The sequence below is a fragment of the Lepidochelys kempii genome, chromosome 11 (genome assembly GCF_965140285.1).
Source record: "Lepidochelys kempii isolate rLepKem1 chromosome 11, rLepKem1.hap1, whole genome shotgun sequence".
NCBI lineage: Eukaryota > Metazoa > Chordata > Testudines > Cheloniidae > Lepidochelys > Lepidochelys kempii.
The window spans coordinates 29,376,281-29,400,536 of NC_136390.1; the positions used below are offsets into that span (position 1 = coordinate 29,376,281).

Genomic DNA, 24,256 nt, shown 5'->3' on the forward strand with positions numbered 1-24,256 from the left:
ATTTGTCTCCACAAAGACAGGGAGGAAAATGAAAGGCTTAAGAAAGGAGAAGTCAGATCTAAGATCATAACAAAACAGTCACTTTGGGGGCAGATGTTTTAGAGGCTGTTTACCTGAAGGTAAACATTTATAAGTTAAATAATAAAAATCATTTCAGCTCTTCTGGAGTCAGGAAAGGTTAGAAATATACAATTTTCTGGATATGAAAAAAACAAAATTCTGGCTACCTTTTTGTTTTCATAGGTATAACTCAAAAAGAGTTACACTCTGAGGGCCAGATACTCAGCTGGGGTAAATCAACATAGCTTCAGTGAAAGAATTTAAGTATTGAGTAGTCCAAACGAAGTCAAACACTCCATTCAGGAAAGCATGTAAGCACATGCTTAAAATGGGTTGAAATTTTGGGGAAATGTTCGTGAAATTTTTTTTCCAAAACGTTTATCCCCTTTTCTCTCTCTCTCTTTCTCTCTTGTCAAAAAATTGAAACTTAGAAATTTTTTGACCTGCTTTACCAATAATCAAGACAAGTTTGAAAAATAAAGTGTTTTTTTTCCTTTTGAAGTTAAGAATGGATAAGATTTGTAAGTCTTGGGACTACCTCAACTCATATACACTTAGAAAGGTGTATGCTAGTACATATGAAGGTATGGTCATTCATTCTGCAACACAAGGAGAGACTAGTTAACCTTGTGCTGACTCATGCCTGTTAATTCTTCAGATGCAAAATATGATGATAATAGGTGCCCATTGACACCTACCAACTGTTACCTGTCAGTTACAGAACTGGGAATCTGTTGGTCTGTTCTTTCATAAAGCGCATCCATTCCCTTTTGCGTAGAAGAGTTTTTACACTCAAGATAATTTTGTCACTGTGCATATTATCCTGTTATGCTTCATCTTTATAAGCTCCGATTGATGCAGCATGTAATACATTTTGGAAATAGATGGCAAACTTCGAGGGCTTGTCAACATTTTTCACTTTCTCCAGCCCCAGTTCAGCTCCACTGGTGCTAGCATCAGTGGAAGCACTAATATAGCACATTCAGGCATTTTTATCATTGCCTCATCTAACCGTGGTCTGAGTTGCATTGGTGCAAAATGAACAAAAAATGTAGAGTCCTAGTGCAAATGTACTTTTGGGACTCTTGGTTTGATAGATGCTTGACATGATTTTCTTGTTACTTCACTATTTTCCTACAGCCTCAAGGGGGTTAATACTCTTTTGTGTGTGCGTCTTTTTCTCCTGAATGAACATCCTTCATAATTTACCAATGGTAATCTCTTACTGCCATCCATTTTCCCTTTCTGCCATAGACTTGGAGAATTCTAACAGTTCATTTGACTTATTCATGCTTGTACCAATTGGTTATAACATCGTGGCTATGTTGGAATCCCTCCTCTAGAAAAAGAGTCCCTACGGCCATGTTTGAGGTGGCCAAGCTGATTTCTTTTTTAGATCTGAATGAACAAAAGGTTGCCACAATGTACAGATGAAGGAGTCAAGATGTTAGAAAACTATTTGAAGAGAGAGACAAATTTTATTAATGCAATAATGCACTCCATAGTATGCAGATTGTACTCTAATAAAAACACTTCTCAGATGAAAGGAGCACTTATATTTTGGGGTTGTTTTTTTTTAGTTTGTTCGTTACTGTGCACTTGAGACATCATTAAAGTAATGGTTGTATCATTCTATGAGAGCAAGCATGCACTACATTGCTTTTCTTGGCATAGAGATTTCAATCTCAAAGGTGCCTTGGCAAAACAGTTTCCTTAATGTTTCTTTGTCAGAAAATGATCCCATAGAGCCTAAAATGGAAACAAGACCACTTGAAAGTTAATTATTCTGAAGGGTAGGATGTGGGCATATTCCCTTAGCAGACTTTTTGTTACCAAAGACTGGCTTTAGCTCCCGTTGAAGCTCAACATGTATTAATTATCAGCAAAACTTCAAAAACAAAATTGTGGTGGATAAGAACATTTTTCAAAAGCTGCAGGAAATCAAAGATAGACTAATTATTGTTCTGTCCCAAGAGAGTCAAAGATATGTGTGTGTGTACCAACCAGAAGCATGATGAACATGATAGTAAAGCAGGAAGTTTGCTGCAGGAGCCTGTGTTGTCCTCGAAAAACTTCAAAACCAAACATTTAATTGAGAAAAGTCTTGTGAGTAGGAGTCAGCCACAACTGGCATTGTTAACATCTCTCAGATCTTCTAATACCTCTCTCTCTTTTCATCCAATGTTCGAGTTGAGAGGGAAAGGGTACCCTGAGGGTCCTTCACTTCCCAAATCACAAGAACAAACTGTGCATTCTTGGTGTCATTTCTGACTAAGAAGGCACCACCCTAGGAATGCAAACACAAAAGGATCAGGATCACTAAATATCTCCTCTAATGGTTATTTATAAAAGTTTTGCAGACTACAATTGTCTTTTGGGCTGATGTCTACAACTGCTTTCTTGAGTCCCATTGCCTGTCCACCCACTTCCTGGTGAAGATGGCATCATCTATAAGCACAAATATTAAATGGATTAATTGGACTATATGGCTTCTTTCTCACTCAATACTTTGTCCACAGTAAATCTAGACTAGATATTACAGCTAATTTGTAAGCTGATTTCTCTGTTATTCAACTGGCTTCAAGAAGGTGCATCAGTATTCAATAACCTGCTTTTATCCTGATGGATGAGGAACTGGGACTAGTGTTTTCATCACTTCAGAAAAGGCTTAGGAGTGTAATCAGTAGACATTAATATTTAGTATATTGAATTACCCAGCTGGAGTTATTTGCACTGCACAGAGATCCTTGAGCTGTGGAGTGAATGTGTGCAAATGGAATGGTTCCACAAAGTTTTCATTTCCACAAAAATACAGATTGGAGCCATCCTATTTCCCTTATTACTTGCAGTAACAATACAAGGCTTAGCTCAGATAATACAGATTAATGATACATAATGAAATGTGTAGGTATTCTGTTGGGAAAACAGTCACACAACTCCACATAAAATATTCCACAAGATAATGGTAATGCAAGTTACTAAATATGACTTTTGTATTTTCAAATAAATCAATATAATCGTTTAGCTGTGCTACTGATCTTTGGTACTTTCTCTTTAATGATTTTATTTGTAGCAAGTCATAGAACAATGGCAATTTGGCAAAATATGATGCAATATCTCCTTTAACACAGAATAAAGAACTTTAGTCTAACAAAAGAAAATATCTCTAAATCTATCCCTCTGTCTCTCTGCTGTAGTGTACAGTTTATGCCTACAGCTTTACCCACCTGTCTCCTGTATAGCTTTCTGATACTGATTTAACAAAGCAGTATACACATCACGAGTTGTCACATTCATCTTTCACTAAATGCCTTATGCTGTAAAACAACATGCTATAGTTACAAGAGGATTGCATACAGTGAAGGCTTGGGAGTTGCTAATTTTTCACTTTGCTCACTGCACCATATAAAAATAAAGTGGAACATTTAGCCATTCAGGAGTAAATAGTCCAGTGGTGTAAAAGATTTTTTAACCAGTTAGGTGAGTGTAATTAAGCACCTAAATAGTGTAACTAGCCGAAGTGCATAATTGAGACCTTTCTTAAAAAGTTCTAAGCAATTTAGTAAGGATGAAACCTCCAGTGTTTTGAAGACACTTAATAGAGTTTTATAGGAATTACTCTAAAGCCTGTTAGGATCTTATTCTATATTACGTTCTTTCTTTGGATTTTTTAAAAATCCATTCTAGGGAGTTTCTATAGCAAGGATTTATTTCCCTTAAATTCTACAGGATGTTTCAAATATTTTTCATTTTTTATTCAGTTCTGTAGGGTTTTTTTTTTCATAAGGGAATGCCCAGAGCCCCCTCATAGTGGAAAAGGAGCCTTAAATAGCAGGAGGTGGGCTTTTCTGAGGTGAGTGGAGCATTAAATAGGGAGTTTAAGCCAGAAAATGGGTTGTTCTTTAGAAAAATGGCGCATGTCAAGGCTAAAGAAAATTAAACTCATACTGTGTTGAGAATAAGATATTCTTTAATCTTGTTTTTGTGCCTAGTATTGTGTGTGCCTAGAGATTTGTACAGACACCTTTTTTATTATTGTAGAAATCCAAATAAATCAATGAGGGGAAAGCATGTTTAATTCAGTTGTGTTACTTGGGTAATACCTCTCTCACATTATAGCAGTCATCAAAATCACTATGCAACAGCCACACAGCACTGCAGAATAGAGCCTTTTCCAGAAAAACAGTAAGGGGGTCTGAGTAACCAAAACCCACCCCATTTACTATATGCCTAACTATGGCAAACACTGAAAAACACATGACCACTGTTCAGATGCCCAAGGACATGTCTGACAGCTGTACCGTGTTCAGGCTCTTTTATATGTTACTTCTTAGCTTGCACCACTTTACTGGATTTTGCTTTCCTGATACAACCATTGACTAATGTGGGTAATGCTTATTCCAATGTGCAGAAAGGATTATTAATTCCAGATCCTTAATCTGACTTTATCTGAGTCTTCATTTTTGCACCTGAAAAATTGCAGTGATTACACAGGTGATTTAAATGTTTAAATACACTATTTTAGGCACAGTCACTGATTTAGCTGTCGAAAAGACCTAAGCTGCACTATATAATTATGGACAAAATAATGTGAGCCAGTGTAACTCGTAGTGAGGCTGGAAAAGTTGCATGCATGCTTACTTTTCAGAAGTAAAACTAAAGTAGATGGTGACACTGAAAATTATTTTAAGTGTTTGTGTAATTTTGATTCTCTAATTACCTGTCAAACAGTCATTCTAAAAAACTAGCCCAAAGGGTTTTTCAATATTCCATAAGTGTTCAACTCTGCTGACTAATTTTAGGAGCACAGTTTGTACCCAGAACGCACTGAACATGTGCTTACATGCTTTAATATACATCCCTGAACTCAGGACTCCCACTTATTTTTGCTCTTTCCTTTGGGCATGCAATAAGGTTTGTGCACCTAAGCTCTATTCTAAAAGTAAATTTGTGCACCTCTATCTATACTTCATCCTCAGATTCATTTTTGTGAAAAGTTAGCTGGAAGTATCAAAAGGACATTGAAATAGCTAATTTCATTATTACAGCATATTTTAATTATTATTATTAATGGCTATTTTCAAATAAATTTTCTACATATTTCCTTATCAAAGCAGCTGTTTCTTGTGTTGATTATAGTCATTTTCATGTGATGGAAAACATCTCTTTTTGTACTGTGATTTCAATGCCTGTGTGTAAACTGTGATTGATGAATGATCTAATTGAACCATCAATACATGCTCTGATAAACATGTTCAAGTAAAAAAAAAAAAGTATTAATTTCCCTTTCTAAAATCCTGTGAAACAGATTACTGATGCATATAAAATGTTTTCATTATCCGGATCTCTTGAAATCTTAACCTAAAATGCCTTTTTCACCATGAAAAGAGAAATTAAGCATGCAGAAGAGTTGTGACTTCAAGAATGAGGCTCTCACCAACAATTAAGACGTGTTATTTCTAATAACCTCCGTTGTTTTCAGTCATATGATTCTGTTTTAAAAGGTTGGAAATTAGAATGGTCAATTCGTAAAGCAGCTGTATCAACAGATGAGTATTTGGCAGTAAGAAGCTGACTGTGCCTTGCTTGCCCCAGTGTGATCTACCAGACATCAAATATCTACTGAATTTTTATTAAATTGTCAAGTTTAAGTATCCATGGTAACTGTTGGAGAATTCTATAGCAGCCTAAATATGATTATACTGTCAGACCTGGATATTCTACCTGCAGTGCAATAGTCAGTACAAAGACCAATAGTATCATTGTTGTTCTCAGCAACTATAAGGGTAGTTTAAAAAATGGAATCAAATCATGTGACTTCTTTTAAATAGATCAGAGTAATTTATGCTCTAAAGGACAAATGGTTGTAGGAGATATTTCACTTCTGGGCATCCATAAATTGTTTGCTGGTGTGTATACACAGGGACCTGAATGTAAGTGATCTTGCTTTGACTTGGTATTGACAAGACAGAAATGAAGCTTTGTGGAAGGAGAAAACACGAAGTGGTGGGATAAGTCAGGATCTCCATCATTTATCAGCAAGATGTGCACATCTTTTATCAAATTGGTTTGTATTCTGGGATGCTTTGGTCCCGTGCTGTTCTCACTTAGCAGCTTTGGCCCAAAATGTCTTTTATCATCTATGCAACTGCAGTCATTCCTAATATGGGCATTACCACTGTCGTTCACACGTTTGTCACCTTCAGGATGAAACACTATAGTGCTATATTGTAGACCACAAGAGGCTTCAGGCAGTGTGGAATCTAGCTGTCTGCCTCTCAAGAGGAGGTGAGGCAGTGATGAGCATATAACAGTAGACAAAGTTTTTTGCATTGGATTCTTATTTGCTTCCCAGTACCGTTCATGGTGTTTGTGATTATCTTTAAACATCTGAAAGGTCACTTCTTACACTAGCACGCAGGTGAGTTTGGCTTAGATGTTCTTTGACACCAGCAGCAGGGATGTCTCAGTTGAGGACTCTTGATTTTGGACTTTACTCCCCTCCTAGCCTTAAACTGTACTGTTTATAGCATCTTGCCATTACAAAACATGACTAACAAAAACAGGATGCAAGCAGACATTACAATTAATGGACAAGCTATAGAGGTGTGAATTTAATTATCTGGGATCATATTTATACAACCGAGGCAGCAGTTCCAAAGAAATCAGAAGACCACCTGGGCTGACCTTCCTTAAGAAAGTGTGGAAAAACCATGACATCTCAAAATGTACAAAGGTGTGACTGGTGAAAAGGCTAACTTTTTCCATAGCAATTTGTGGATGTGCATAGTGGGAAGTTAATGCTGCTGATAAGAAGAAAACTGAAGCTTTTGAAATGTTTTGGTGAAGACTCTTGTATATCTCTTGGATGGGAAAAAAAAGAATGAATGCCTATATTAGAAATGTTGTTGGAGAGAAGCAAACCCTGATGTCGGAAATCAACAGATACAAACATAAAAACTTTGGTCACATTAGGCACAGAGATGGAAATAACCTTGAGAAAATTGTTATGGAAGGAATGGTGAAGGGCCTTCATAGTAGGGGATGAGTAGCAAGTGGGTGGATGGATGGATGGTATGCGGCAGATCAGTGAAAGGTCGCTGCTAAGCGTTCAAAATTAGTGATGGCTCATGAAGGCTTCTGAAAATTCTGCTATGATGTCACCAATATTCAAACATTAATAAATGGATTAACTTATTGATCCAGTCAGTTCTCACTGTTAATACAATAGTCAGTTCTCGTTTAAAAGATTCTGGGATAATAGTACTTCCCTACCTCACAACGATGTTGGGGGGATAAATATACTTTAAAAGATTGTGTGGAACTTAGATACTACAGTAATGGAGGCAAGGCATTAATAGGATTGATAACAACAACAAATTCAAGAATAGACTCTCTCCTATTACATTTTTACATGCCCTCACTTGAAGGAAGCTGTAGAATACAAATTCCAGCACTCCCAGAAAAAAAATTGAATTAAAGGTCTGCTATACAGTAAGTTAAAAGGAATTGTAGCTAGTCAGCAAAATATAATTGCTGTATTGTGAAGCAGAGTTCAATTGCTAGTCATATAATTGCACATGAATACCATACTTGTTTCCAACTCAAAGGTGTGTTCATGTGCAGTTATATGACTAACCAGTGATCAAAACAAAATATTAACAGGTTGCTTGTCACCCCAGTTTTGGTCATGTCTACACAGATTCCATATAGTTTAAATACTACATTTTTAATAGTAGTCAATTTCCCTATGAATGCTTAAAAGCAGTTTACAAAAAAAAAAAAAAAAAGACTGAAAGGTTAAAATGCTGTTCTTCACCATGGCATCTAGACACCTCTGTAGTCCTGTAACAAGTTTACTGGAGAGGAGGTTGTATCAGGAGCAAAAGTTAGTAGTATAAATTTAAAACAAATATTTTGGGAATTTCCTGATGGACAGTATAATCAGCAGGGGGAGGAATGGAAAATCTGATACTAGAGAAGTATCTCAGTGTTGTTGCTTAATGAGAGGCATAATGTTGAAATACATGAAATATATTGTTTTGGTGATGGTTTGTAAATATATACAGTAATGTAAATTTAATTCCCTTTTTTAAAAAAGTTAGCAACTGTTCTGTAGTATGTCAGCTTGAAGTTTCATCTATACTGACTAATTGTCACTGAATATAAAACACAAGATGTTAAACGCAAGAATGTTTTGTTGTTGTCATTGTTAATCCCACCAGAATACGTTCATTAGCATACTAATGAAATTATACAAAAGAGTTTAGCTTTAATTAAATAAGAGCTATATTGTTACTATGGCAACAACATTTCTATTCATACAGTTCATTCTTAAATGTTATGTCTATTTCAAGGAGTACTAAATCCAAAAATGTAACAGTTTTCATGTCAAAGATGCCAGAAAGTTTTTGTATTTTTTTTTTTTTTTTTTTTTTTTTTTTAGTGATCAGGAAGTGCTGTAAATTGACTTCATAAACTATACTGTCAGGGGACGTAGAAGGTGGATGGGTTCGACGGTGGCCGCTCTCTTTGCTTACAGCAAAAAAGGGAATGAATGTCAATTAAGTATGAGCCCCAAAGAAACTACATAATATAGGTAACATAGAGAAGGGAGTAGTTCTGAGGGATATGATTAAGTGCATTGTGAGGTGAAAAACTGAAAAGTATACGTGTAGTAACCACCTCACCGATTTATGCAGAGGTAACTAGTAGATAGAGTGAAACGTCTACATTGGAATGGTGACCCCACTAAACTCGCGCCATTTCTGGAATCATGTCAGTCCAGATTATTCAGCGGCAGTAGCACTACATACTGAAGGTTGCAGATAAGTTTCTGTTGATACATCCTTGCCCTTCATTTCCCCCCACTCCATGCTTCTGTGAATAACAGTTTCAAAATCGGTCGGCAAGGTCTGTGACCCGCGTGGAATATTTTTTTTACCAAATTACAGGGCTACTGGATGCTGAAACGTAGGAGTGAATTCTGAGTCCCCAGAAAGAGATGTTAAAGACTTCTGAATTTTTCCAGTGCTTTTTTTACTATTCGGTAGCCAAAAAAGACAAGAAGTAGAAAGGGGAAAAATCTGATTTGTTGGACTGTTCTCATTGAGGTCTATTGCACAGAATCAAATATTAGGTTATTAGATTCTAATATTAAAAAGTTAACATTTTAAATAGGAACATACATGAGTCATTGAGAGCTGATGCCCTAATTTTGGCTCATTGGCAGCTCCAGAGACATTGCTGGGAAGCAGAAGGAGACAGACAGGAAGAATTTATTATCTCCCCAAGTCGCCTGCATGGAGACTGGGGAGGAACAGCAAGATTACAGGCAAGAGCATATAATACGCTAACCTATGTATAGTCCTGGAACTTTAAAATTACTTTGGTCCTGCAGGTGGATCTTGTTTTGTGAGAACTTGCTGCTGTTCAGTGTAATTACGTCTGCAGGTCTGATGGACTATTGAAAGCCTGAGGCCAAAATTTGCCCTCAGTTATACCAGTGCAATCCCACTGAAATAAGTGGAATTACACTGATGTAACTGAATGTAGAATTTGGCTCCAGGACTTAAGTAAACCAGTAATTTCCATTGCATGGAGATTATCAGATTTTCTTTTGTGTGTATAGGTTTCTTCTTGCTAGTCTATGGTAGCAGAGCTGCCTATCTCACCACAGATAGGGACTGGTTTTGGAGCCAAAGAGCATACATTTGGGCCTAGTGCTTCATGTATGTAGCAGGATGATGGCCATGGTGACTGTGTATATGCATATCTATACCTATAATATTACAGTCAAGGACCATTGTACCATCTTCTAAATAGCCAAAAAAACACGATGCCAGTAAAAATTACCAATGCTCTTTTCTATTGTTATAAAACGCTATGAATTGCAGAATGAAATTCTTGGAAACTCAAAATCATTACAAAGAAAAGAACAACTGACATCCTGAATTGAATATTAGTGCATAGCATAATTACACCATTTATAATGTAGGGTGCTCGAAAAAGTGTGTGTGTGTGTGTGTGTGTGTGTCTAAAATGATAGGGCTGAGTCTACAAGTCAGGTAAGCTTGCACAAGATGACAGAAGTCTATGGTCTTGCACGTACTTTATCATTAGTGAAATTTGACCTGTATAATTACATTAAAAATTGATGTGTAAATCTCTGTACACTTCTGGGATGAAAAAACAAAATAAGGAGTCATCTGTCAAATGTTTTCTTAGAGCTGGCTGCTTCTTGGAACAGAATTTTTGCAGGATACTTTTCATACACAGTTTTAAAATATTTTGCCTAATTTCAGATTTGGCAGTGTGGAGGCTCCCTGGAGATTGTAACATGCTCTCATGTTGGACATGTGTTCCGTAAGGCAACCCCTTACACTTTTCCTGGTGGCACCGGACATGTAATCAACAAGAACAACAGGAGACTAGCAGAGGTCTGGATGGATGAGTTTAAAGACTTCTTCTATATAATATCCCCAGGTAAGAAATCATTTTGTGTTCATTTTATGAAATGTGGATCTATCTGAAAAATGAATATGCCTATATATGTATGTGAGTGAGAGGCGTGGGAGAGTATAGTTAGAGTTCTTTCTGCATCTCCTTCTCAAGTGTCAAATCCTTCTATATTCTTTTTTTAAAGAAAAAATATTGCCTATTTAAGTCTAGAAAAAATTGAAGGTCTTAAGAAGTCTTGTTTGAGATAATTTCTAGCATGTTATTTTCAAACCAGTGGGAAAGTTCTTTGGCTCTATTAACTCTAAGAAAAAGAGGATGTAGTCAGATCAGTCTTGCATTCTGGTGATCCCTTGGAAGTAGTTGCAACTGGTGCAAGTTAGAGCAGCTCTAGAACTGTTCTGCATTGCTCACTGGACTATAGCAGTACTCAGTGGCCTGGCAATCAGGGAGCCAAAATATTAAAAAGTGAAAACATGAGTCTAATTCCTCCATTTGATGTACATGCATAGCTCCCATTAATATTTCTCTCTTCTATGCATGTCAAGGAGAAGACTCATGTTTTCACTTAGTCCAGAGTAAGAACTTCAAGAAAATCATGAAATGAAGGAATGATTCTAAGATAATGCATATCTTGCTATAACTTATCATACAGAAATTGAAATGCCTGTACAACAGATATGAGTAATGTATGTAAAATATTGTATTTTAAACATGTTCTTGTATTTATGATTTTTATATTTCAGTAACATGTAAAAATAATTGCACAAATGTTTGTAAGTACATTTACAATCAACTGACAGGGATCACAGAGTATACAGATAGTAAATATGCAGTATTTTTTTCCCTTATGAACAAAACATGCAACATTTTTCAATAAGAGTCACTTAATTATTGGTTCAAAAACATATAAAATAGCAAAAATAAGAATATAAGGACATAAGTACTAAAGCGTGTCAAAAATGTCATTTAAGACATCAGCTGAAGAGTTGGTGTTTATAGCACCTGGAAGGTATAGTATCTTCAGTGTTACTGCATTTATTAAGGGCTAGACTGTGATGTTAAAATCAAGCCTCAAGCAAGGAGCGCAGCTCTGTTGAGAAGCCCAGAGGGAGACTCTTACACAGTCTCCTTTCTGGTCTCACCACTGCCATGGGGAAGGAGTGCATTGTGACAAGTCTATGTCCAACACAGCATATTCTCCCTGACACACTGGTGTAGCAAAGCTGTATGTGATGGGGGAATGAATGTCGAGCCTCTGCCCTGTCCTTCCCCTTCTCATCCCAAGAAGATTTGGGTTGGAGGGGAAGTGCTTTTAGAGTAGATCAGGATAAGGCTTTCCTGTCGCACATCACTTTTCAGGATTTCAGAAATGTTCCCATTCCACATCAGGCTGAAACAGCAACTTTTCAAAGTGTTTTGTGAAAAACGAGAGAGAGAGAGAGAGAGAGAGAGACCCAATCCACAGTAGCCAGGTCATCAGGACACTCACCTGGGATGCTGTTCTCCCACATCCCAGGTGAGTGTCCTGACCTCTAGACTTTTGGATCTTCTGGGATGGGTCTTTGTCTCTTTTTCAGTATGACCAGAAATTTCGTCCTGGACCTGAGAAACCTTTCCTGACAAAAGTTTTGTCAAAACAGGTATGTTCCAGTGAAAAGCTTAGGTTTTGATGAATCAGCAATCTTTTGACCAAAAAATAATAATTCAAGACCATTTCAGGTGCTACTGACCTTGGTACCAGTAATGACGCTGGAGGACCCCATCCTCAGCCACCTTTAAGACAGGGCTTTTCTGTACTCTGTCTGTGCAAGTGCATGAGCAATCATGCCTTCTTCCATCATAGTGCTTTTTGATTTATTTATATTTTTAAAGGAGGAAACTTTGACCTGATAGACCCCGTTCTCTGCTCCCCTACTGAGTTCCATAATGAAGTTATCCTAGGAAATTTCTTCTTCCTATCATGCAGCCCTGTTGTTATGGAATATCAGACATACTAAATGTATGATTGGTCAATATAATGTGTCCTTTATTGAGATGAGTTGTATCTAGGCAGATTAGAACCCTTGCTTTGGTGTGCATAAAAGATGTACCTGTGAAGTCCCATGAGTTTTTTTTTCTTTCCCCTGTGATTTTAAAATGTATTTCATATTTTTGTTTTCCCTTTTATTCCATTTTCAGTTTCTTTTATGAAAATATTAAATTACCATAGCTTTTTATAAAACATATAACAACCCCGTAGCCTCTTAAAGCTTGTGGCGGTTTTCGGCATATTGGCTGTCTCAGCTTAAACCTAGTGGTTCAAAAAGGAACTAGTTTTTACAGAACTGCCAACCTTTCAGATGGAAAACTCTTCCCTCCCTCCCCCCTCATCAAAGACAATAATTGAAAACTTTAAATTGTGGCTGTGATCAGAAAAAATAAGTGTTTACCAGCAAGTCAATGTTTCAGATAAAGAGGTTTTTTCCCCTCTTTTATTTCAAATAGTTTCTTGATTGGTAGTAGCCAGTCTCCTGAAAGCTGCCACAGGCTTTATGAGCTAAAGTATTTGTGAGCTTAAACCTGTGTTTTCATGTTTTGGCTGAACCCCCCCCCCCTAAAAATAAGGGTAGTTAAAATCTATTTTATAATACATTTTTAAGATTTTTTTTTGTATAAAATCTAATGCCAGTGTAAGGTGGTTTACATTTTAGACAAGCTTGGTTTTATGGTTTTATTAATACCTTAAAATCACAGATTCCAAATCATATCTGTTTAAAGCCAGAACCTCACATCTGGAAGCCCATTATATTTTGCAGCTTTTAGAAATCATTGTTTAAAATGTTGAAAGAATTGGCTAGTCATAAACTGAAGGTGCTGTTGCTATGTTTTATCATGAATCTCTCAGTAGTCTCCCCACTCTCGTGTTGATAATGTACCTTGAGTCTACAGCAACAGAATCCCCGGGATAAAATTTACACAATAGTTCATGAAGAATTTGATTCCAAAATCCTATTATCACTGGGAGTTTTGTGTCTAATCCTCTGCACCGTGTATTAGACTGTTAACCAAATCCATTCATTTTAAAAGCCTAATTGGTGCCACACACGCTTTCACTGCCTGAATATTCCAGGACTTCAGGAGTTCAGTCAAAAAGAACATAAGAATGGCCATACTAGGTCAGACTAGTGGTCCATCTAGCCCAGTATCCTGTCTTCCGACAATGGCCAATGCCAAGTGGTTCAAAGGAATTGATCACAATAGGGCAATCAAGTAATCCAGCCCCCCATTGTCCAGTCTCAGTATCTGTCAGTCAGAGACTAAGGGACACCTGGAGCCTGGGGTTGCATCCCCGATCATCTTGGCTGATAGCCACTGATTGACCTATCTTCTATGAACTTATCTAAATCTTTTTTTTAATCCAGTTATAGTGTTGGCCTTCACAACATTCCCTGGCAATGAGTTCCACGGGTTGACTGTGCATTCTGTGAAGAAATATTTCCTTATGTTTGTTTTAAACCAGCTGCCTATTAATGGATGACCCATGGTTCTTGTGTTCTGTGAAGATGTAAATAACACTTCTTTATGCACTTTCTCCACACCATTCATGATTTTATAGACCACTATGATCCTCGTTTGAGTAGTCTTCCAAAGGATGTGCTGGCACAGTGGATCCTGTATTCAATTTCTGTGTCAATGTTGCCTGTTTTTGAGAGGTGGCTGCCAAGGTATGCAAAATGGTCCACAGGTAGTTTGTGCAGGTGAGGGCTGGTAGAGTACCTTGGTTTTCCCAATGTTGAGAGAGAGACCTAGGCTGTGATAGGCATCTGCAAGAAGATTTAGGGTACTTTGCAGGCCAGCCTCTGTGTGTGCAAGAATGACATACTCCTCTCTATACTGAAGGTCAGTGATGCTAATTCTTGTGATCTTAGATTTTGTTTGGAGACATCAAAGATTGAGAAGTTGGCCATCCATATGATACTCAATCCCGATTCCATCAGGAAGGCGGTCGCAAATGAGAATCAGGATCACGGCAAGGTAAATGGAGAAGTGTGTTGGAGCAATGACATGGCCCTGCTTGACACCAGTGCGAATGATGAATGGTTCGGTCTCTGAGCCATTGCACAGAATGCTGGCAGTCATCCCATCACGGAGTAGTCCGATGATGGAAATGAATTTCTGTGGACAGCCAAACCTACATAGCACCTTCCAGAGGGCATCACGATTAGTAGTCAAAGGCCTTGGTTAGGTCGATGAATGTTATGAACAGTTCCTGGTGTTGCTTTCTGCACTTCTCCTGAATCTGTTGTGCTGCGAAGATCATGTCGGTTGTGCCTTGGGGTGGCCTGAAGCCACACTGTGGTTTGGGGAGGAGTCCCTTAGCAAGGGGGAGGAGGCGGTTTAGTAGGATACGGGCAAGAATCTTTCCAGTGATGGAGAGGAGAGTAATATCTCTGTTGGTCCCACACAAAGATATATCCCCTTTCTTTAATGTAACAATGTTTGGGTTCTTAAAGTGAGGTAGAATTTCTTCGCAGGTCCAGATTTTGGCGAGGAGTTGGCAAAGTTTGTGCTGGAGCATTGTTCCACCAGCTTTAAAAACCTCAGCTGGGATGCTGTCTGGGTCTGGTGTCTTGTGATTTTTTTTTTGTTTGAGTGCTGGCATGCTGGACTTCCTCAAAAGATGGGGCATCAGCAAGGTGTTCCATTGCTGAGAATTGTGGAATAAACTCAATGGTGTCTTCAGAGACCAGGGATTTGTGGTTTAGTAGACTCTCAAAGTGCTCCTTCCAGAGTTGTTTAATGGATGCATTGTACCTGAGGAGGGTGGAGGCATCCTGAGAATGTAAGGGGATTGGGCTTTGGAGCTTGGCCCATACATAGCTTTGGTTGCTTGAAAGAAGCTTCTCATGTCATCCTGGTCTACGAAACCCTGGAACTCAGAGGCCTTCTCTTGCCATCACTTGTTTTTGATGTCATGTAGCTTCCTTTGGACTTTGGCTTTAAGCAGGTGATAAGCCTCATGTTTTCATTTGTTAGAGGAATCAATTTGCCAGTTACAAAATGTATTTCTTTTCTGTTGAATTAATGCTAGGATTTCCTCAAACCACTCTTGGTGCTGATGAGTGGAATATCCTTTGATTTCAGCACATGCATTGTGAATGGTGTTTAAGTTGATCCCAGTGCTCTTGAATGTCAATGATTTTGTCAGGCAGGTTAGAGAGTTTCTGTCAGATGTTGCTGGAATGTCTTGCAGCTGGCTTGGTCTTGAAGTGCTTTGACATTATATTGCTTTTGCTTAGTCTTTGGGTGTTTGCGGTGTGGTGGAGCAAGCTGCAGGTACCTGACAAAAATGATTAGGGAACTGGAACTCATGACCTGTGAGGAGAGGCTGAGGGAAATGGGATTGTTTAGTCTACGGAAGAGAAGAATGAGGAGGGATTTGATAGCTGCTTTCAACTACCTGAAAGGGGGTTCCAAAGAGGATGGATCTAGACTGTTCTCAGTGGTAGCAGATGACAGAACAAGGAGTAATGGTCTTAAGTTGCAGTGGGGGAGGTTTAGGTTGGATATTAGGAAAAACTTTTTCACTAGGAGAGTGGTGAAACACTGGAATGCGTTACCTAAGGAGGTGGTGGTGGAATCTCCTTCCTTAGAAGTTTTTAAGGTCAGGCTTGACAAAGCCCTGGCTGGGATGATTTAGTTGGGGATTGGTCCTGCTTTGAGCAGGGGGTTGGACTAGATGACCTCCTCAGGTCCCTTCCAACCCTGATATTCTATGACTGATCTTACTAATTGATGGTCTGGCCAACAGCGATCGGTACCTCTCAGACCTTGTGTTATATGATGTCAGTATAGTCTCTGGCTCTGACTATAACATAGTCAGGGAGGTGCCAGTGTTTGGACAGAGGATGTTTCCAGGTGGTCTTAAATGTATTACTCTGCCTAAAGATGGTATTTGTGATGAGCAGGTCATACTGAGGAAGAGAATACCATTGGGGTTTACCTTTCTCACCCCTTATTTGCCTATTGTGCCACTTTAGAGTTGGGAATCCCGTCCGACTCTGGCACTGAAATCTCCCAGGAGGATGAATTTGTCTGCCTTAAGTGTGGTTGTGAGGACTGCATCAAGAGTTCTACAAAACTTCTCCTTATTGTCTTCCTCATCATCGAGTGTTGGGGCATATGCGCTGATGACTGTGGCATATTGGTTGTTGCTAAACTTGAGCTGAAAAGTCATGAGATGCTAGTTGATCCTCCCGGGAAGCTCCAAAAGCTGACTGGCAATCTTATTTTTGATGGCAAATCCAATCGCGTGAATGTATCTCTCTTCGGGTGGCTGTCCTTTACAAAAGAAGGTGTAGCCACCTCCATCCTCTTTTAATTGGCTCTCATCGGCCTCGCGGGTCTCACTAAGAGCTGTAATGCCAATGTTGAGTCTTGTCAGTTCTCTGGCAATTATGTCAGTTCTTCTTTCTGGACATTCGCTGTGCTAAGAGTCCATAAGGGTGTGGACAGTCCAGGTGGCAAAATTCATTGTCTTGTATCTTTTGTTTCAGCTGCAGAGTTGAGTGATCCCACTGGATACGGCCATCCAGTCAGAGGAGTGAGAGACAGCCTGTGTTTGGAGCACCTTTTCTAGCCCCTTCCCCCTGAAAAGTCCTGCTCAGTCACAGCCACTGCTGTCAAAATGCACTTCTGTCTCAACCAAGCACAAAATGACCATGACTTGTCTGTCGCCATAGGACTTTGTGTGGGTGTGAACCCTTTGGCAGAGGCCTGTGCATGAAATCTTTTAACGTGGGGAAACCGGTGCGCAGGCAGTGACCACAGAAAACTTGACAGGAGGAAAACACTGATCCAGTGGCAAGGAGATCCAAGGGCCTCCTTCCTGCTGCAGCCTTCACAGCTGCAGGGTACTATTAGGTCCTCTATATGTGCCTGTTCCGCTGTTGGGGTCTTTTGAAGTTTGGACCACGGTTAGTCAGGAGCCTCGCCTCAGACCTGCTCACCAAGGGGGACCCTATCAGGAGTATAAACACTCCAGACGAGGATCTTTAGCCTCTCCACCGCAACAAGGTTGCGGTCCATCAGAGAGTACCACTATCATCTCTCCCCCCTTTGTCATCTCTTTTCCAAGCTGAATAGTCCCAGTCTGTTTAATTTCTCCTACTCTGTACCTTTTTCCATTTCTAATCTATCTCTTTTTGAGATGGGCTGACCAGAACTGCGTGAAATATTCAAGGTGTGGGCAAACCATAGATTTATATAGTGGTATTATGATATTTACTGTCTTATCATCTCTCTCTTTCCTCATGGTTTCTAATATTCTGATAGCTTTTTTGACTGCTGCTGCACATATAGCAGATGTTTTCAGAGAACTGGTCACAATGATTCCAAGATCTCTTTCTTGAGAGGAAATAGCTAATTTAGACCCCATCATTTTGTATGTAAAGTTGGGATTATGTTTTCCAATATGCATTTATCTCTGGCAGGTTGGGCGGCATGGCCGCAGGCTGCTAGCCCCAGAGCTGCAGCTGCTTCGGAGGCTGGGGAAGAACAGCATGGCCAGAAGCGGAGAGACTCTGGCCCGGCCTCTTCGCTTCTAGCTCTGCTGCCTCTCCTTGCCCCCCCCCGCCCCCCGTTGGGGGGAGGGGTTGTGTCCCACCTCTCCCTCTCTATACCTGTTCATAAGCCGACCGCCTTCTCTGATGCTTCCCTTTCTTACTAAAACAATTCAGCTTATGAACGAGTGTATACGATAGTTCCTCATTTTTCTGTAGTTCCTCTTTCTGAAATTAAATGCTACTGTGGTGGACTTCTTTGGTATTTCCCCTCCAACAAGGATGTTAAATTTAATTATATTATGGTTGCTATTACTGAGTGGTTCAGCTATATTTACCTCTTGGACCAGATCCTGTTCTCCACTTAGGACTAAATTAAGAATTACCACTTGTGGGTTCCAAGACTAGCTGCTACAAGAAGCAGTCAATAATGGTGTCCAGAAACTTTATTTCTGAATCCTGTCCTGAGGTCACATATACCCAGTCAATATGGGGATAGTTGAAATCCCCCATTATTACTGAGTTTTCTATTTTTATAGACCCTCTAATCTCCCTGAATGTTTCACCATCCTGGTTAGGTGGCAGGTATAATATTCCTACTACTGTACTCATATAACATAGCATCTCTATGGATAGAAATTCCATGGTACAATTTGATTCATTTAAGATTTTTACTGTATTTGACTCCATGCTTTTCACATATAGTGCTACCCTCCCACCAGCACAACCTATTCTGACCTTCCTATATATTTTGTATCCTAGTATTACCATGTCCCATTGATGGTCATTCCACCAAGTTTCTGTGATGCCTATTATATCAATATCCTCATTTAATACCAGGTACTCAAATTCACCCATCTTAGTATTTAGACTTCTAGCCTTTGTATACAAGCACTTCTAAAATTTGTCACTTTTTAGTTGTCTGCCATCATGTGATGTAATTGAATGGGGACTCTTTTTCATTTGACTGTTTCTCTTCAGTTCCTACCTGTATTTTATCAACTTCTATCCTCTTTACTAAGATACAGAGAATCCTGGTTAATGGATCCTTCCCATGGGATGTCTCTGTCCAAACCATGTGCTCCTCCACACCTGTTGGCTTTCCTCCAGCCTCTAGTTTGCTGGCATGTAAAATTAAAAAGGTCGTAATCTGGTTCTGTTTTGGTTTAGGGGAGCCCATCCATCCTATATAGGCTCCTCCTTTTTCCAAAAGGTTTCCCAGTTCATAATAAACCTAAAGTCGTCCTTCCTACACTAGCATCTCATCCATGCACTGAAACCCTGCGGTTCTGCCTGTCTAATTGGCTTTGTATATGGAACTGGAAGCATTTCAGAGAATGCTACCATGGAGGTCTTGGACGTTAATCTCTTACCTAGCAGCCTAAATTTGGCCTCCAGGAACTCTGAGCATGCCCCAGGTGGCTCTCATGATATCTGAAGACACTTGATTTGTGGTTGAGTTAACATGAGTATCCTATGACTGCCATGGCATGCATGTGCAAAAAAGGGGTATGCTGAGTGAGAGAGAATAGTCTCAACCCCTTAATTTTTTTAAATTTCATTTTAAACATCCTAAAAGATACTTATTCACCCTGCCACCCAGTAAAAATATAATCCAAAATATTTTTTAAAAAGCAACAAAATTCCCCACCAATCAACATCAACATATTTGCAACAGACTAGCTATGGTTTTTCTGTATTTGTTATTTTATGTTTGTTTTTCTGATCAAAAATGGAAGAGGATGTAATGGATTGAGAACAATAAAGATGCTGTGCTAGGAAAAGGACTCTTTGATATGATTTACCAGTGCATTTGACCAAATTAAGGTAGTTTTTTTTAAAAAATCACCTATTGTATCGTGGTATATTTTCTAAAAGAATGGATAATTCCAAGTTCTCTTTTCACATACAGTTTGATAATACAAAGATCCCATTGCAAGGGCCACCTGAGCTTGTTACAATAAATGGTTTTAATAATATCAATTAAGAATACAGTTTGGTTTATAGGGGTATGAAACAAGGAAATAATAATACCTTGATCCTAGGTGTCTGACATTCTAGCTGCTTTTGCATTACATCTTACCAGCAGGTGCTCAAGGCTGACTGGGGTTAGTTGTTTAATGCATTTCGGTGAAATAATGCACTCAAAATGTATTAGAAAATCACATTAACCTTCGTTTTATTCTAAAATACTTTAGAAAGTACATTCTGGATACATTATTGGTAAAAAGCATCATTATGTAAGTGTTTGGGATAGTGATATAGACAATGGAATAGTTAAATTATTCTATTTTTCTAAAAGGGCCTGGAATGAAATTGCAGCCTAGCAATGGTGATAGTCATTCCTAGTAGTAAAGACAAGTCTGTCAGCATTTCAGTTATGAAGACTAGCCAACCTGTGCCATCTTTATTTTACTCCTAGAAGCAACCCCCTCTTCACTGATCCTGGCTAACAGAGTGCAGCGGTACTTGGATATTTTGGGAAGAGGGTTTAATTCCATATCTGCCAGAGCTAGTGTAGGATCTCTTCATGCCATCATACTGTTTCATGCCTTGATGATTTCCTTTGTCCCCCATTCTGTTTTATTTTCTACTTGTCTTCCCTTGCCTCTCTGCTTAGTGTGGGGATTTCAATATTTAGGGCATCTTGATTACAGTAGACTCCCACACTGGGTTTTATTTTGTATGCCTTCTTACATAATTCTCCCACTGAATTTAACTGAACTGGGTGATAGGGGAATGTAGTAATTTGAGCCTCCCTCCCAAGGAGGTCACTAGTATAAACAAATTAATTAAAAAAGCGGAATGGAAAAGTAGATCCAAATTTTGCCTGTTTTTCACAAATTCAGCTTGTTCTCTGTTTGCTCCCCAAACCTGTATGTGCCCTATTTCCAAACTCTTCCCACTCTGTGACCTCTGTTAATCATGTGGCCAATTGTCAGACTCCCAAAATAATGTTCATGTGGAATCAAAGATAGTTAATAGAACAATTAAACCTTACTGACTAAAATGAATATTTTCTGGCCAGTCTTAATAGGGCTGGCCCAAAGTGTCTACACTATGTGGTGCTTTCTCAGTCTGCACCTCATCGATCCAGCCTTTTGTCTACAAATGCAATGGAAAATGGGACTAATACCCCGAAGGTGGTAGTTTGATAGTTTAGTATCACATAAAAACCAAGAGTATTATTTGCCTTAGATGTTTTTATATGAGAAGACAAAATATAATGTTTTAAAAAATGGATGCAGCCCTTTAGAAAGTAGATGTATTAAAAACGTGGGTGTTGGTAATGTCAAATGACTGTATAACCTTGCAGTTGCTTCAGTGTTTCATTCTGGTAAGTTTTAATAGCCAAGTGCCCCACTTTAGGAAGCAAGGGATAAAATCAATAGATTTTCTGAGATCTGCTGCCAGAAGTATGTATTTCAAGGGGTGAGCAAGAGGCAAACATATTTTTCACTGGGAATTGTCTCAAATACTCAGGAGACCCCAAAGCATGAAGCAGCATACAATTGGGATGCTAATTAGATTTAGAATCTCTTTCTGCAAAAGAACTACACTATTTTTTCACAACATGTATTTTAAAAGTGCCTAATTCGTTCCCTCAGAGCATGTGTTTGAAAAGTACCTCATGCACTGTATATCCTAATTTACCTCTATAGATTTTTTTTTCCCAGTCTTGTGAAACCTCTGTGGAGTTAGGTGCTTGGGATATAAGGTTTGCTTTTGAATGTTGATATGATTAGTACAGTAGGAAGTATTGGTATACGGAATTAGACACCTTACCCCATTATGCAACAGAATTATTCATAAGGATATCTTAATGCTGGGTCCTGTGGTGATATATTTAGTGTATGGATCTTTTCACAATATATTGAGTAGATAGATGATATCCTGCCTTAGGCAGGATGGGGGAACATTAATGAGCCTCCATTGTTGTGAATTGTTTAACAATCCCATTATTTAGCTAAATAGAAAATGGCTTATTTGAAAGTTTTGACACACACAGCCATTGAGTGATGCTCTTGTAGTGGAGCACCTGTCCTTTAAGAGCTTAAATGAATGAATGTTTTAGAGCTTCCTCACAGGAACTTCTATCTTGGACAAGGAGAAAAACAAAAGAGATTCTTCTGGTGTCATGTTTGGATCCTTTTGTGACTACGCTTACAATCCTGCAGAATACAGCATGTAGGGTGAGAAGTTATTTTCACCACCCAAATCCATACTTAGTCACATAAATATTCTAATATTCTCACTAATTCTATTGAAATAACTGAGATTTGCAGGAATCCCATGCCCTTGCAAGCCAAGTGACTTGTACTTTGATGCCCAAAGATAGATATAAATAAGAGTTTGTCTTCAGTGCATAATGCTGTTCCGTGTACTGTCTCTTAGCTTGATGCCCAGGGGCTGGATTGCCCTTTTCTGCAGTAAACTCTTCAGGAGGGGCTAAAAGGAGTGGCAACTATGTGGTGTCCAACATCATTTCATTATGTGAGGGGGAGTTATTTCCCCCTTCACAAAATGGACTATGGGGCCTGGGAAATCCCAGAATCAAGGTCCTTGAGCCCCAGAGTTTCCTAACCCGGGCCTAGTCCCTGTAGACCTTGCTTGACATAAGTAACTTGCCTCATTTCTTATTGGGCATAAGTGGGAAGGTGAATGGAAGGTTAAATTGTAAGTTCTTGAGAAACAGTATGCTGGACTCAGGATGTGTGTGCTAGCTAAGATAAGCAGCAACAGCCTGATGCTAGGGACTATGGACAAGAGTAAAGATCAGGTTCCACATGAACAGTAGGTGTACAGGGAAACCAATCCAAAAATGTGTGGTGTAATGGATAGCAAATGTAATGTGTAAATGTACATAAAAGAGGCTTTCTGTCTAACTTTGGATGTGTGGTATGCACATAGCCACCCCCTACTTTTGAGTCTGATCAACTCCTTGTCGCTTTGCTGTATGCCAAATAAAGGAACCTGAATGGTGAAATCCAGTGTTTTGGATCCTAGAGATCTGGATGAGGTATTCTCCCAGAACTGGACAAGGTGTTCTAGATAAGCCAAGTAGAAGAGGTCTTGGAGGGAATCCCAACAGTGCCTGTCAGTTGGCTCCAGTGGAACTCAACCACTTGGAACTCGCCTTGTTTTATTGGTCCGTGGGATTCCCTTAAAGTCCGCACCAGAGGGGGGAATCTGTGGGAACATTAATATAGCTCTAGGTAACCTCCACAGACCAATGGGTGGAGGGCACCGCTCTGGGGCTCACCTTTTCAGCTCCCCTACAAGGAAGCAACCTTTCCAACACAGTAGACTTACAAGGAGCTGTCCATATCTTGAAAAAGCGTGAGGATCCAGCTTCTTCTTGGTTATCACTCATCTATCCCCTTCTAGATGATGAAATGATAAGCTCCTCCATCTACCTCTCCATAAGGGCAAGCGTCCCTGATCTTGCTGTCAAACTGTCCCAACCCCAAATGAGCTAGCTGGCTTACAAACATCTGCCTGCGACTCTCAACATCTTACATTACAAAAGGCACCTGCAAAATCTACTTTGAGCTCAGTGGATTTTCATTAATGGCATCTGCTTTGTGCAAATATGTCCCTGTCTCAAAATTAGAATTTGGCCCAGGATATTAACCCTTAGGTCAGTATTGTTCTCAAATGATTATTTATGTGTTTAATGATTTGGATAAACTTTGGATAACAATATTGTTCTATAAAGCTTTTTATCACTTAAAGATTCAATTTGTATTACTACTTCTGTGCTAGGAAAATTAGGATGAGTGGGTAGCTTTACACATTGTATAATTCAGTGTTAAATTGTGATTTGCTTTTGCAGAATTTTACATTGTGATGAAGTTTTTAATTATAGTAAGTTTATAAGAGCTGCAGCGTTCTAAAGCAGAGAGTAGAGGTTAGATTTATTAATTACTTCAGAAACAAAGCAAATGCTTTAGGCTAAGTAAATGGATATTGAAAATACAAATCTAGCTTTCAGGCTTATTTAGACACAATGTTTAATTACAAACCTATGTTCCTATGTAAGCATTTATAATCATTAAATTACTTTCTCTTAAAATTGAATTGAAAAAAATGCCACTCACTCTGAAAATCACCACCCTCTCCTTGTCCTCTCCTCCCCCGGCATGCAATGTTGTTAGTTTTCAAATTATTTTCGAACATGGCCTTTCACATAC

General features: G+C 38.9%; 1 protein-coding gene across 8 annotated transcripts in view; it reads left to right on the forward strand.

Moving 5' to 3' along the window:
• Positions 1-24,256, forward strand: part of GALNT13 (polypeptide N-acetylgalactosaminyltransferase 13) — a 431,005-nt gene that overhangs the window by 189,749 nt on the left and 217,000 nt on the right. For all 8 annotated transcript variants that reach the window (XR_013634409.1, XR_013634407.1, XR_013634408.1 and 5 more), the window contains one exon: positions 10,365-10,545. Coding sequence is in view for 4 of the 8 variants with exons in the window: in XM_073305505.2 (XP_073161606.1) it covers positions 10,365-10,545 (181 nt within the window). In the remaining 4 variants the exon portion in view is untranslated. The remainder of the gene's footprint in view (positions 1-10,364; positions 10,546-24,256) is intronic.